The sequence below is a fragment of the Lutjanus erythropterus genome, chromosome 10 (assembly GCF_056507025.1).
Source record: "Lutjanus erythropterus isolate fLutEry1 chromosome 10, fLutEry1.hap2, whole genome shotgun sequence".
NCBI classification, from domain to species: Eukaryota; Metazoa; Chordata; class Actinopteri; order Lutjaniformes; family Lutjanidae; genus Lutjanus; species Lutjanus erythropterus.
In genome coordinates this window covers 23135522-23147697 of record NC_139326.1, presented here as the reverse complement: position 1 = coordinate 23147697, position 12176 = coordinate 23135522, and the positions used below count along the sequence as shown (strand labels likewise).

At 41.2% G+C, this 12176-nt stretch overlaps 1 protein-coding gene across 1 annotated transcript in view; it reads left to right on the top strand.

Moving 5' to 3' along the window:
- Nucleotides 1-1722: 1722 nt before the first annotated feature.
- The window catches only part of aopep (aminopeptidase O (putative)), a 105122-nt gene continuing 94668 nt past the window's right edge, over nucleotides 1723-12176 (top strand). The window contains exons 1-5 of the mRNA XM_084728708.1: nucleotides 1723-2482; nucleotides 3574-3743; nucleotides 4849-5101; nucleotides 5928-6141; nucleotides 6418-6539. Coding sequence (XP_084584834.1) covers nucleotides 1731-2482; nucleotides 3574-3743; nucleotides 4849-5101; nucleotides 5928-6141; nucleotides 6418-6539 — 1511 coding nt within the window. The 5' untranslated portion in view covers nucleotides 1723-1730. The remainder of the gene's footprint in view (nucleotides 2483-3573; nucleotides 3744-4848; nucleotides 5102-5927; nucleotides 6142-6417; nucleotides 6540-12176) is intronic.

Sequence of the window (12176 nt, the reverse complement as noted above, 5' to 3'; positions counted from 1 at the left end):
TCAGGAGCTCACACCAAAACAATGTAAACAGTGCTACAGGTAAGAGGAAAATGTGTATTTTTGATTTGGGCTTACCTGTCCCTTTGAGTTCCATAGTAACAGTATTAAGAAATACAATGAGCACAACATTACTAGTTTACAAGTGAGTATATTGCTGTACTCACTTTAGGAGTATGGTTACAACCAGAGTGGTCATACAGGTCAACCTCTAACAGTAATAGGAGATGTTATGGTTTCTCTGCCTTTTCCTGTTGGTGTAGATATTATATCCTCTGTTTTTGTGTGTGCTCATAATTTTATGAATATAGTCCTGCACTGAATAACCTCTGAGGATTTCCTGCTGTAAATGGTAATTGCACCTCTGTCTTGCCAGGCCTGCTTTGTGCCCCAAGCAGGCTAAATGGAGGGATTGTGACAGCAAAAACTCTCATACACAGCAGGAGAGCTTTAATATTAGGCTACTACTGCAGACGGTTAGCTGTTCCTGGCACAGAGCTGAGGTGTTTGGCTATTACTGCATTATTAACACATATCAAAATGGGATCATGGAACTGTTTTCCTGTTTGGAAACACTTGTGGAATGTGTCAACAGATGGGGCTTGACACTTAAGTTTGAGTTTGAGCATACAGATGCTGACAGATTTGGCTTCATCACAGAAAGTACACTGGCAGAACACTAAATTCACAGGCTAAAGTAAGCACCTCGGCCCGCGGGACGCTATAGAATATCAGCTAATAGTTTTGTCTGAAACTTACATAAATACACACTGCAGGTCAATTACTGTAATAACTCTAGAAAAATAAAAAGTTTATAACTCAGAAAAAGACCTCATTTAAGACAGACATGTTAAATTAATGGTTCAGTCCTGCTTTCATAACCTCTCATAACCATTCAAAAATCAGATCTTTTCTTTTGGACAGCAAATCTGTAAACTGTCATTCATGTCCTCATAACTAGTCAATTAGAGTTTAGTAATCCCTCGCTCTCTGGCTAAGAATGTTAATGATTAATCATTAATCTATGAATCGCCAATAAGAATTTACCCAATTAAATATGTATAGTTAGTCCAGAAATGTTAGGAATCGTTTCTTATTTGACATTACTTTGACAAGTGGAGCCATGTGTTGAATAAGGAAACTTAAAATCAAACATACATGAGAAAAAATAGGAAAAAAATAAACAAGAAAACATGAAAATGAGAAAAACAGTCACAAAATTTACAAACTTATCTCTATCATCAGTAAAGATCTCTCTCCTGTCTCTAGATCATCCAAAACTCTGCTGCCATGATTTTGACTCACACTAAGAAACATGCCCACATTTCACCAATCCTGGCTTCCTGACAGTCGTTACCTGTTGCTTTTAGAATTGATTTTAAGATATTACTGATTAATTTCAAAGCTCTGAGAGGCTTAGGTCCATGTTATTTAGCTGATCTTTTAGTTCCCTATGTCCCCTCCCATTCCTTTAGATCCTCTGATTCGCTGTTCCTAGATTCAGGTTTGTACTGATGGAGCCTTTTTAGTCAGGGCTCAGAGACTGTGGAATGACTGAGGAGATCAGGGCTGCAAACTGTCACATCTTTTAAATCTCTTTTGAAAACCCACTTTCTGTGTTTCTATTTGTGTTTTGAAAGGTGCTATATACTGTAAATGAAGTTTTTTATTGTTATTTATTTTTGGTCTTGCCTCCTAGGTTTAGTCATCCTCTGCCCAACATCTTTTTTGACATGGAGCCAGACGTGGACCTAAACCCTGACACAGATGACCTTCCTCTCCGAGCCAATACTAACCACATACTTGTCAGACATTATGTGCTCGACCTGACAGTTCATTTTGACAGGAAGGTCATCAGTGGTAGTGTCGTCCTCTTCTTGGAGCCTTGCTCTGGATTGGGGACTAAGGCTGAGGATGACACTGGACCTGGGACTGGGACTATAGAGGCTGGAGGAAGTCCGGATGGATCCGTCATAAATCATAGGAATACTACGACAAGGATAGAGGAGATGCTTGGTGCTGGAGAAGGAGACCGAGCTGGACTTCAGACTGCAGCTGAAAGCGAAAACATCCAGTCTTCACATTTGTGGGAAACCACTAGTGACGGTGATTTCACCTTAGTGCTGGACTGCTGTGACCTTGACGTGTCAAAGGTTGAAGAGGTGGACATAACCTCTGTGTTGGCCATGTCCAACCTCCTACCAGAGGTCGCATCTGAGAGACCAGGGTCATCAGCCTTTCTTCAGAACCTCATCTCCATGTCCTCTAGCCGATGGAGGCAGAAGCACCAGCTTTTCTTGAAGTGCAGCTATGCCCCTGGTGTTCAGGATGGTAGCTTATTGCATTTTTACAGAGATCGATGGAGTCTGCAGGTGAGGAAGAAGGGGGTTGCATCACCTCAGGAGTTCCCTCGTGCTGTCAGGATCTGCTATGAGACAAAACCAACAGGAGGCTCTGTGAGGTGGACGAAGGACCAGGACAACAGGTTTGTCTCAGAGTGCAAATCATTCAAATCATTCCATAAAATAGTGGTTTTATCAAATGATTAGACTCCCTCTTAAAATGGTAGTGTGGATTATCTGATGTAGGGATATATGAGGTACTTATCAATAGTCAGTATGTGAGCTACAGTAGATGTTGGTCAGTAAACCCACAGTTTTCAAAAGCAGAGAGAAGTACCATTGCAGAAAGGTATTTTAGCCACTTAAAAAAATTCCACCTAAGAAATCTCCATCTGTTTTAAGTGCACACTATATTTAGAATATTTTCACCAATTTACGTTGCAGTGAGATAGCATTTTCTGACTAGAAACTGCCATTATACAAGCCAAAATATTGCTGTCCCCAAACCAACCAAACTTCATAGGAGAAATCAGTTATTTTACCTTGCAGAACACAGAAATTCCTGGACTACCACTGACATGATCTGGTACTTTGTGTTATTGTGTGTATCTTCATGTTGTATTAAAAGGTTAGTTTGGAATCACTAAAGTCACACAATAGCACAAACAAACTAATGGATTGAGGCAGCAGAAGACCAGCAACTCACCTGTTCTGTGAAGAAAAATTGCTGATTTTCCCCATGGAGTTTGGTTGATTTGGAAAATCAATATTTGTTCTTTTAGTTCATTGTTTAGCTTCTGTGTTGGTCCCCCTCTCTGCTTCTCTAAACTGTGGGGTGTGTCGACTGCCATCCACTGTATGTAATGCACTGACTATCGAGTACAAGTACCTGAGCACCAAACCCATTCCAAACCAAACTGTTGCTTTTGAAACTGGCAACTGGCAGCACATCTGCTCTGATTTCTGCTACCTGAATTACAGTGTAATATTCTGGGCTTGCCATGTTAGAATAGAATAATTCTGATTCATTAATTCACAAAAACATGCCCCAGGCTGTTCTAGTCTGCATTGAGTGTGGATGTTTATGTGAGTGTGTGTGTGTGTGTGTGTGTGTGTGTGTGTGTGTGTGTGTGTGTGTGTGTGTGTGTGTGTGTGCGCGCACACGCGCATTTGGTGGTTCCTTTGAGCTTTGAAATGCGGGTTGTTTATAGTTTACCATTGTTTACCCTTCCAGGGTGTGTGTTTACACTGCCGGCTCTCCCATCAACAACCGAGCCCTCTTCCCCTGCCAGGAGCCGCCTGTTGCCATGTCAACATGGCAGGCAACAGTACGGGCCCCCAGTGAGTGTGTGGTTTTGATGAGTGGGGAGGAGCAGACTGTACCTATTGAGGATGGAGACACATGTAAGCACACCTTCTGTCTTTAGACCACTGATTTGGAAATGTTGGTTACTGTTAATTGAGTATTTGGTGAATTTACTGAAGTGAAAAGCCTGAGTTTTGCACCTTTATACTTCTTGAGTAAATGTATGAATTGGCATTTGAATGCTTGTTAAATGTATCTAGGCTTGTTTACTTAAGTGAGCCAATATTTTAGGAAGTTCTTGCACAGCTGCTTCTGTTAAAACGTCATCAAATGCTGATGCGTTTTAGGAATCCTATGCTTATTTTGTTAAATGAAATAAAGGGTATTGTAGAGAATCGTACAAGGTACTGAAAAATGTATAATTCTAATATTATCTGGAACTGGACTGGGTTGAAGCCAGAAAAATAACAACAGAGAATGGCTGCATGTAGATTTAGGGGTACATGTAGATGTAGATTAATGAAGCTATTTAAGATGTGCTACTGTACTACTGTGTCATCTGAAATGTTGGCATGAGGTCGGCTTTTATGATATAACCAAAATCTCATATTCCAATATCAGCCATTTTATATGCAGGTAATAATACATAACATGATATGACATGACTCTTGGGTAGGTGGTAAAGAGTTATGTAGTGTTTGCCCCTTTCTGTGTCTTGTCCACTATGCTCTGCAGTTTTTTGTGGTTCTGTCATGCAAATTTCTTGTCTGCATCTATGCTGTGCAGAAGAACTCAAAGCATTATCCAAATTAGAGCTACAACAATTTGTTGATTAATTGATTAGTTGATTGAAAGAAAATGAGTTGGGCACTACTTTGATAATCATTTTAGTATTAGTTTTTCAAACAAACATTTACTGGCTCCAGCTTCTTAAATGTGAGGGTTTGCTGCTTTTCTTTGTCATTAATGAATTTTTCAAGTTTTGGGCTGCTGGTTGGACAAAGGAGGTAATTAGAACAGATTTGGACTCTGGGAAATCGTGATGAATATTTTTCCTATGCTGAATAGAGAATTGCAACAAAATGCCAGTTCAGTCCAAACTTTTCCCCAACTTCTCACCCCATGCCCTCTCTCTATTATCTAAACTTTTCTGCCTTTGACATTTTCATCCTTCCTGTCCTCCCCTTCCTCTACTCTTTGCAGCTTTCTTAATCTGGAATTACTACGTCACTATGCCCATGCCCGCCTCCACCTTCACCTTGGCAGTGGGCCACTGGCACCAAGTCACAGCAGAAATTCCCCCAGCGTTGGAAGAAGGGGTTAGGGACAGGATGGATTGTGGCGAGACGGCCAAACTCGGGGTTGGACCTGGGCAGTGGACTGAGGCTGAGCTCGTGTCTGGACTTGGAAGCTCCACCAGCGACGTAGTAAAGGGCTCTCCACTGCAGACTGGCAGGTATTTTATTATTTTTCCTGTGCTCTTTTCTTCTTGTAAGACCTCCTTCTCCCCAGACTGTTATTAACCCAAGTCTGGCCCTTCAGCATTCCATGGTGAAACTTTTCCTTTCGCCATACCAAAAATGGTGTAGGTGAAGTTAGGGTGATTGATAGGGTGCAGCACTCAATCAGCTTTTAATGACAAGTACATTAAAGCTCGCACTGTAGTATGTTGGGTCCAATGGCTAACAGAAATTATCTTTGGAGACCAAAAAAAGCAAATCTGACATAAACTTTCAGGAGGTACAGGATACAGAGTGGAGGCTGGGGCATTAGTTTCTGTGGGTAGGGCAGGGTTGGGCCGGGGTCTCCCTCTCTACTGGCCAGCAGGTTGGCAGGCCTGCCAGTGGTTTCCAGTAATCCTCCTCCTCCCCTCATGGTTTTCCTCCAGCAGCAGCCCAGCTGTAGCCTGCTGCAGGCCCCAGGAATCTCCCGCTACAAGGAAGGCCTTTATTTTCAGTGAATGGCTGGAAGGAAACTTGGATGTCGCTCGAAACCTTTTGGAACCGCTCTGGTGCTGAAGATGGAGTTAGAGCTGGATATTGAATTTAGAGTGAATGAGATTGCATGTCGGCACCTAGATATTTTTGGGATCACAGCGGTTTGCCTTTGTGACGTATATATTCAGTTTTTCCACTGCTTTCATTTCCAGAGAGACGGGTTTACCATTCACCATATTTGGTTCACCAGCTCCAGAACTGTGTATTCTCTGAATAATAAAATTCATTAAATCGTCGTTATTAACCTTGGATTAAACTTTTCTTCCCCATTTTAATCTGTTACAGCAGAGACCAGACCACCCGCTCAGACTCCGCATTCTGTTACTCTTTCCTGGAGGATGAGGGGCTCTCTGTAACTGATTATTCAGGCATGATGGGTGACGGCATCTCTTGTTCCCATGGCGATTACCCTTGCCGATTAACTGAGCGGTCGGCTAGGTCCCAGCGGGTGATTCCACACCGTGTGTTTGGCCCCGTCTGCCTCCTGCAGAAAGCCCAGGTGGAGTTTTGACAAAGAGCCACTGAGACTTGAGTTAATTATGCTTTATATGATTAGAAGAGACAGTCAGCATCAGTTCATGTTTGTAGCATCGTGCCAGCGGTTTTCAACTCAATATCCTCTGACTGAGAGCACATAAAGCCATCATGAACTTACACAACTGTGTGGAAGAGTTAATATGTGTACTTCTATTCTGTGTAACATCTAAATTTATATATAACTTGCAACTGCAAAGTCATCACTTGTTTTGAGAAACTTGTTGCTTTCCTTTTGCAGATGGTCCTCAAGCTGTTGCCTTGTTGTTTGGCTGCAGCCCACACCATTCTGGGGGTTCATCCATTTCCCCGCCTCGATGTTCTCATCGTCCCAGCAGGGTTCTCCAGTCTGGGGATGGCCAGGTAATGATACCAGTGGGTCTTTGTTCGTAGAATGGATGAAGGTGTAGATTTGGAAAAATACTGTTAAAGAAGACAGTGGAAGGAAGTTAGGAAGACAAGAAATCTACACTAGTGAACAGGCTTGTAACTTTTGTGAGAAGTAGGTAACTTTTAGAGGTATTTTGCATATTATGTGTGCAAGGAATTAAACCTGCAATAACGTGTGTTTTTTTTGACAATTTGTGGACAGAAAAAACACAACAGCATATTAGGGTCAGTGTAGCTAGAATAACAGAGCTGGGGGAGAGGGGTAATATTTTGAAATTCTGAATTTCCTTAGATTAAAGGGATAGTTCACCCAAAAACGAAAATTCAGTCATTGTCTACTCACAGTCATGTCGATTGAAGGACAGGTTTAGTTTTTTAGTTCACAAAACACTTCTGGCATGGCAGAATCTTCCAAACTAAGAATGTGAATGGTGACTGTAAAAATAAAACAACAGAAAGAATACATAAAATGTCTCCATGCTACGCCAAGTCTTCTAAAGCCCCAACATGCCTGGCCTGGTCAGAATTGTTATTTTTAAATACCTGATTGCCAGTAAAAATTAATTAGCTCTGGTGCAGCTGCCTGTCTCTGTCTATAGTCCAGTGGGTACTAGCTTAATCTTTAGTGGTACACCATCATTGTTCATAGTAGTTGATTTATATTTTGTATTAATGATCAAAATCTATAATATAATCAACTAAAGTAATCAAATAAATGTCACCTAGTGAGGTAAAAAGTGATGTTTTCCTCCAAAATATAGTGAAGTGGAAGTGGCAGAAAATGGTTATTCTGAATTCTAACAATTCAGATTTTAATTTTAATTTTAATAGTCTTCTTGATTACTAATAACTGTCTGACCTGTAGTAATAATTATCTCTTGGTTTGTTACTACACATAACACCTTCCACATTACACACAGGGATCCATTTTTATGCAACATATTGAGTACAACAGCTTTAAAGTTCGGCGTTGTGACTCAGCATTGTAAATGTATTCTGCAGCCATCTTAAGTGGGTGTCTACAGGCCAATTTGTGGACAGTAATTTACAAATTGTTAAGAAACAGAACATAAAAGATTTGCCACAACAAAGCTACAGAAAGAACTTTTTTTTATTTTTCAACTTTATCCTTCTGCTTCTGGTTTGGTTTTCTGGGGTTGCATGATTGATGACACACTTCACATTTCAAAACCCCCTCGCTCTGTCTCAATCGTCTTTGTGGTGATCTGCCACATTGGAATTCTTTTTATTAAAGAATTAAAGAGTCCAACCGTAACTCCCTTTAAACTCTGTTCAGTCACTTGTCATTCCTCCTTCCCCCCCCAACATAACCACATTCAACACTGGCCTGTGGGACTCCTCCCCTGACCTGCTCGCATCCGTGGAGCTTATAAAAGGAGGTGTTTCTGTTGTAAGTTTGAGTCTAGTTATTTCTTTTTTCAGCGAGAAAAGTAACATTAAAACATTCAAACAGCGTAAGATTGAAGCCAGACAAAATGTAAACACATAAAAGTTGGCAGACAAAAGAATCTTCAGCCTCTATTAAACCTTTTTTCCCCGTACTGTCTTCTTTCTGAGGCCCATCACTAACCCTCTACTTTTCATAACTTTTTTTTATTCCCTCCATTTCTTCATTACTTTTCCAAAACACTACTACTCCTTTCTGTCATCCTGTTTCCAAAACTCACACCTCTTCCTTGTTTCATCCCTTTTTACCATCTTAAACAGCTCTCTTTCTGTAACAAATTCCCACCACATCTCTTTAAATGTTCTTTTTTTAATACTACTATTTTCTGCATTTATTCCTTCATGGTCTTTCCTTGTTCTTTAATTAAAGGGGGAATTAAAGGGATAGTTTGGATAATTTGAAGTGGGATTGTATGAAGGACTGATCGGGACACCCCTGGTTTGGAAAAGCAGAGAAGAGTGCTAACACAGAAGCTAAGCAGTGTAATAAAAGCCACTTAAAAAATGGGCCACCTAAAAACATCTGTATCAGTTGAAGAGTACACTATATTTAGAATATTTTCGCAGCTTCATTTTGCCATCGGACAGCCTTTTCTGACAGGAAACTGATCTTGTATAAGCCAAATATTGCTCACTCCAAACCAACCAAACTCCATTGGCCAAATCAGTAATTTTACCTTGCAGAATACAGGAGTTGCTGCTTTACCGCTGCCTCAGTCTGTTACTTTGTTTTGGTTATTGTGTGACTTTTGTTGCTGACCCTGTCCATGGCAGGACGTTGCTTAGCGTCCACGCTTCTCCTAACTGGGGGCAGGCTGACCGGCATCTACTGGAAGAAATGGTCATACAGTCCCCCTTCAGATAATCTGAACTATCTCTTTAAAGACCCCAAAACCAAAGCCTCATTGACTCAGCAAGTAGGTCAATAGTCTCCTATGTTATGTCTTTATTTATTTTTTATCAGCAGAGGTTTCAGGTGGTCTGCAAGCTCTCTGCTCCTCACTGGACCTGTGTGTATTTGTGTATGTATGTTTGTGTGCAATTTTAGTGGAGGTCTGGGGGAAGATGGGTGGGCGCAAAGCCACAGGATGACAGATTCACCGTCCTACACACTATACATAATTTTCCTCTATGTATTTCTTTGTTCCCTCTTCACCCCCATGATGTTACTCTAACTCTGTTCCCCTCCACCCTCTTTCCACATGTATCCCCCTGTTATTACCTTACAATCCTCTGTTTTCTGTTATTCTTCTATTGTGAGTCTGTCCTGCTTGTCACTTCCTCTTCACTATTCGCTGTCTCTTATTTTTCTCCTTTCATCCCCAGACTTTGTTTTTTTTCTTTGCCCTTATAATATCCCTAAATCTCCAAGCCCCCTGTGTTTGCCGTCCTTTTCTGTCCTTTCCACTTTTCTGTACGGGCGATCGCTCTTCAGTCTGGCCCCTAGCAGCATTCTACAATAGTGATAGTTTCTCTGGAAATCAACTTTTATATTTCTCTGCAGTATAGCACTTTCAGCTGGAATGACTGGAAGGCAGCCGGTAGACATATGAATGAAGTTAGAATTGGAAATTGATGCAAAAGAAAGACCATCAATGACCCTTTTTTAAATTGTGTTGATAAAGTAAACTGATTAGGGTGGTCAGCAAACGCTCTCCCAGTGTCTGCGGTCTGCAACCACAGTCTGTCTTTCTCTCTGTCTGCCTTTTCCCTCTCCCTCGGCGGCCTCCCTGGAGAAAAGTGCCCCAGACAGGATATGAGCTCATACCTGAATATGTATTCTGCGTAAATTTCTGACGTTATAGCCAGGAGTGGTCTCAATCAGAGATATTTCGGAGGACAGAGAGGGCGACAATAGAGCTGCAGTCTGAACGTAGTTCATACTTATTCATACTTATTTTGACTTCTTTGCCCAAAAATACAGAGTGCTCTTTGATCTGCAGAAAATCTTTCCCCTCATCTTGTGAAAATCTGTCTCCCTGCTGTATTTTCTTTGAACGGACATCAAGTGCGAAAACAGCGGCTGCTCTGCTGCGGCTGTTGCTTGACGGATGTTTTCTTTCCCCTTATGAGGATAACTCCCAGGCACTTATCCCTCTTGCCCCGGCTGCTTAGCCTCCAGTTAGCTGCAGATGACAGAGAAGAGATTTAGGGCCTTCATTAAGCCTCAGACAGCACCTGCACCAACTCCCTATAAAACTCTGCATGGGTCTCAACCCGATGTCAGCTCGCTGCATCCTCCCCTCATCGCGGGTGGCTCGGTCCTGCATGCCTCCGCTCTTAACTATGGGGTTGTGCCATAGGAAGGTGGGGAGGTCAACCAAAATGGAAGCACAGATTGAGATGGAGATGAGAGGGAGACGAAGAGGGTAAAGGCGGGGTTCACGACAGGCCAGCGGACCCCCAGGATGTGGGAGAGGATGTGTGGATTATTCCCAGCAACAAAAGCCATTAGCCCCTGGAAAGACTTCAGAGACTGGCGCTATTTAATCTAGAGATTGGGAGGTATGTGGGCCCCAGTGCTTGGGACCAAGCCAAGCGCAGTTTTTTGTGCATTGCCCCAGTGGAAACAGCAGGAGTGGAGGGGCTAGGGACGGGTAGCTGTGGCAAAGAGGCATGAAGCTGTTGTGGTGTGATACAGAGAAGGGAGGGTAAAACGGCGAAATGGGAGGATTCACAGTGGCGTGAAGTTTTTATACTGAGATACTGAGAGGGAGGGCAGGAAACCAAAGATTAAGGAGTCAAGTAAGGGCAGGTCTGCATTCAAGGGCCGTGCCGCATACACTGTGCACCCACGGGGCTTTCTGACACACACTCACAGACACTCACAAAGGGTACTAGGCTTACGCAAATGTAGCTTCCAGGGGATAAAGCCAGTCAGCAGTTCATAAGATTTCACACAACCAATTTTTGTTTATTTTATGTAACAATGAGAGCATAAATAGTAATGTTTTAACATAATCCTCGTGTTCCTGGCTCCAAGAGTTGTTTCGCAGTCCAAGCTATCAACAGATGCATATTAGACTGCAACAGGCATATACTGTATATGCCAAATCTTCTTTTTCTTTCTATCTGTCTGTACCAAGGTTATACTTAACTAAAACTAGGTGTGAAAACATTATGTAGTTAATCAGAGGTGGCAAAAGTATACTGTACTCAAGCAGAAGTAGAGATACTGTAAGAAAGACTGTGGTGAAAGTACTGATTCAACTTCTTCCCTCAAGAAAAAATGAAAAAGGACAGGCTCTGAGATGTACTCAAGTGTAAAAGCAAAAAGTAGCCCTCTGGAGCACATCTCTAGTGGCCCTTTCAGCACAAAGCTAACTGTTTAACTTGTCTGTTTTTTCTTGATATTACTTTCACATTGTTTTTTGTTACAACTTGCACTGATACGGGAATTGTCTTAGGTTAAAATTTGCCTTGATGTTGGGTAGGCAGCATCCAGTGATGCAAAATAAAAATAATAATTCCCCACAAATGCATTAAAACTAAAGTAATGAGCCTGGTTTTAAAATGTAAGGAGTAGAAAGTACAGACATTTGTGTTAAAATGTAGGTAGTAAAACACTGTCAGAAGAATAAATACTCAAGTAAAGTACAGACACCTGAAAACTGAAAGTATTTGTACTTCATTACTTCCCGTCTCTATAGTTAGCTGAAATACAAATATAAACTAGACTTTAGAAAAAACTGAAATGATGCATGCTAAAATAATTAACTAAAATAAAATAAAAATAAAAAGGAAGTGTATTAAGTTTTAGTCTTTGTCAGTTTTATCAAAATTTGTCAACACAAGCATGAGGAGGCATTGGTGCAGGTGCTGAGACCTGCATGTCCACATGACTGTGAGTCAACACAAGTGTTGTGTTTGTATTGTAGTACCTATTCTGAACTTCTGAAAGTCTTGACCCCAATAAATAGCCCATTAATTATAATAAAAACAAATTAACAATTTTTCAAATTGTGAAGCATCATAGTGCCATAAAACCAAGATCAGTAGAAAAGAATTAAATAAATGCAAAAACAGTTGATAGAACAAACAACAACATCACTTAGATTACATAATTAAAGGGAAAGAAAAAGTATAGAAACACTCACACACACTTAATACTCTAAAAAAGGTTGCAAATCAAAAAATCAAATG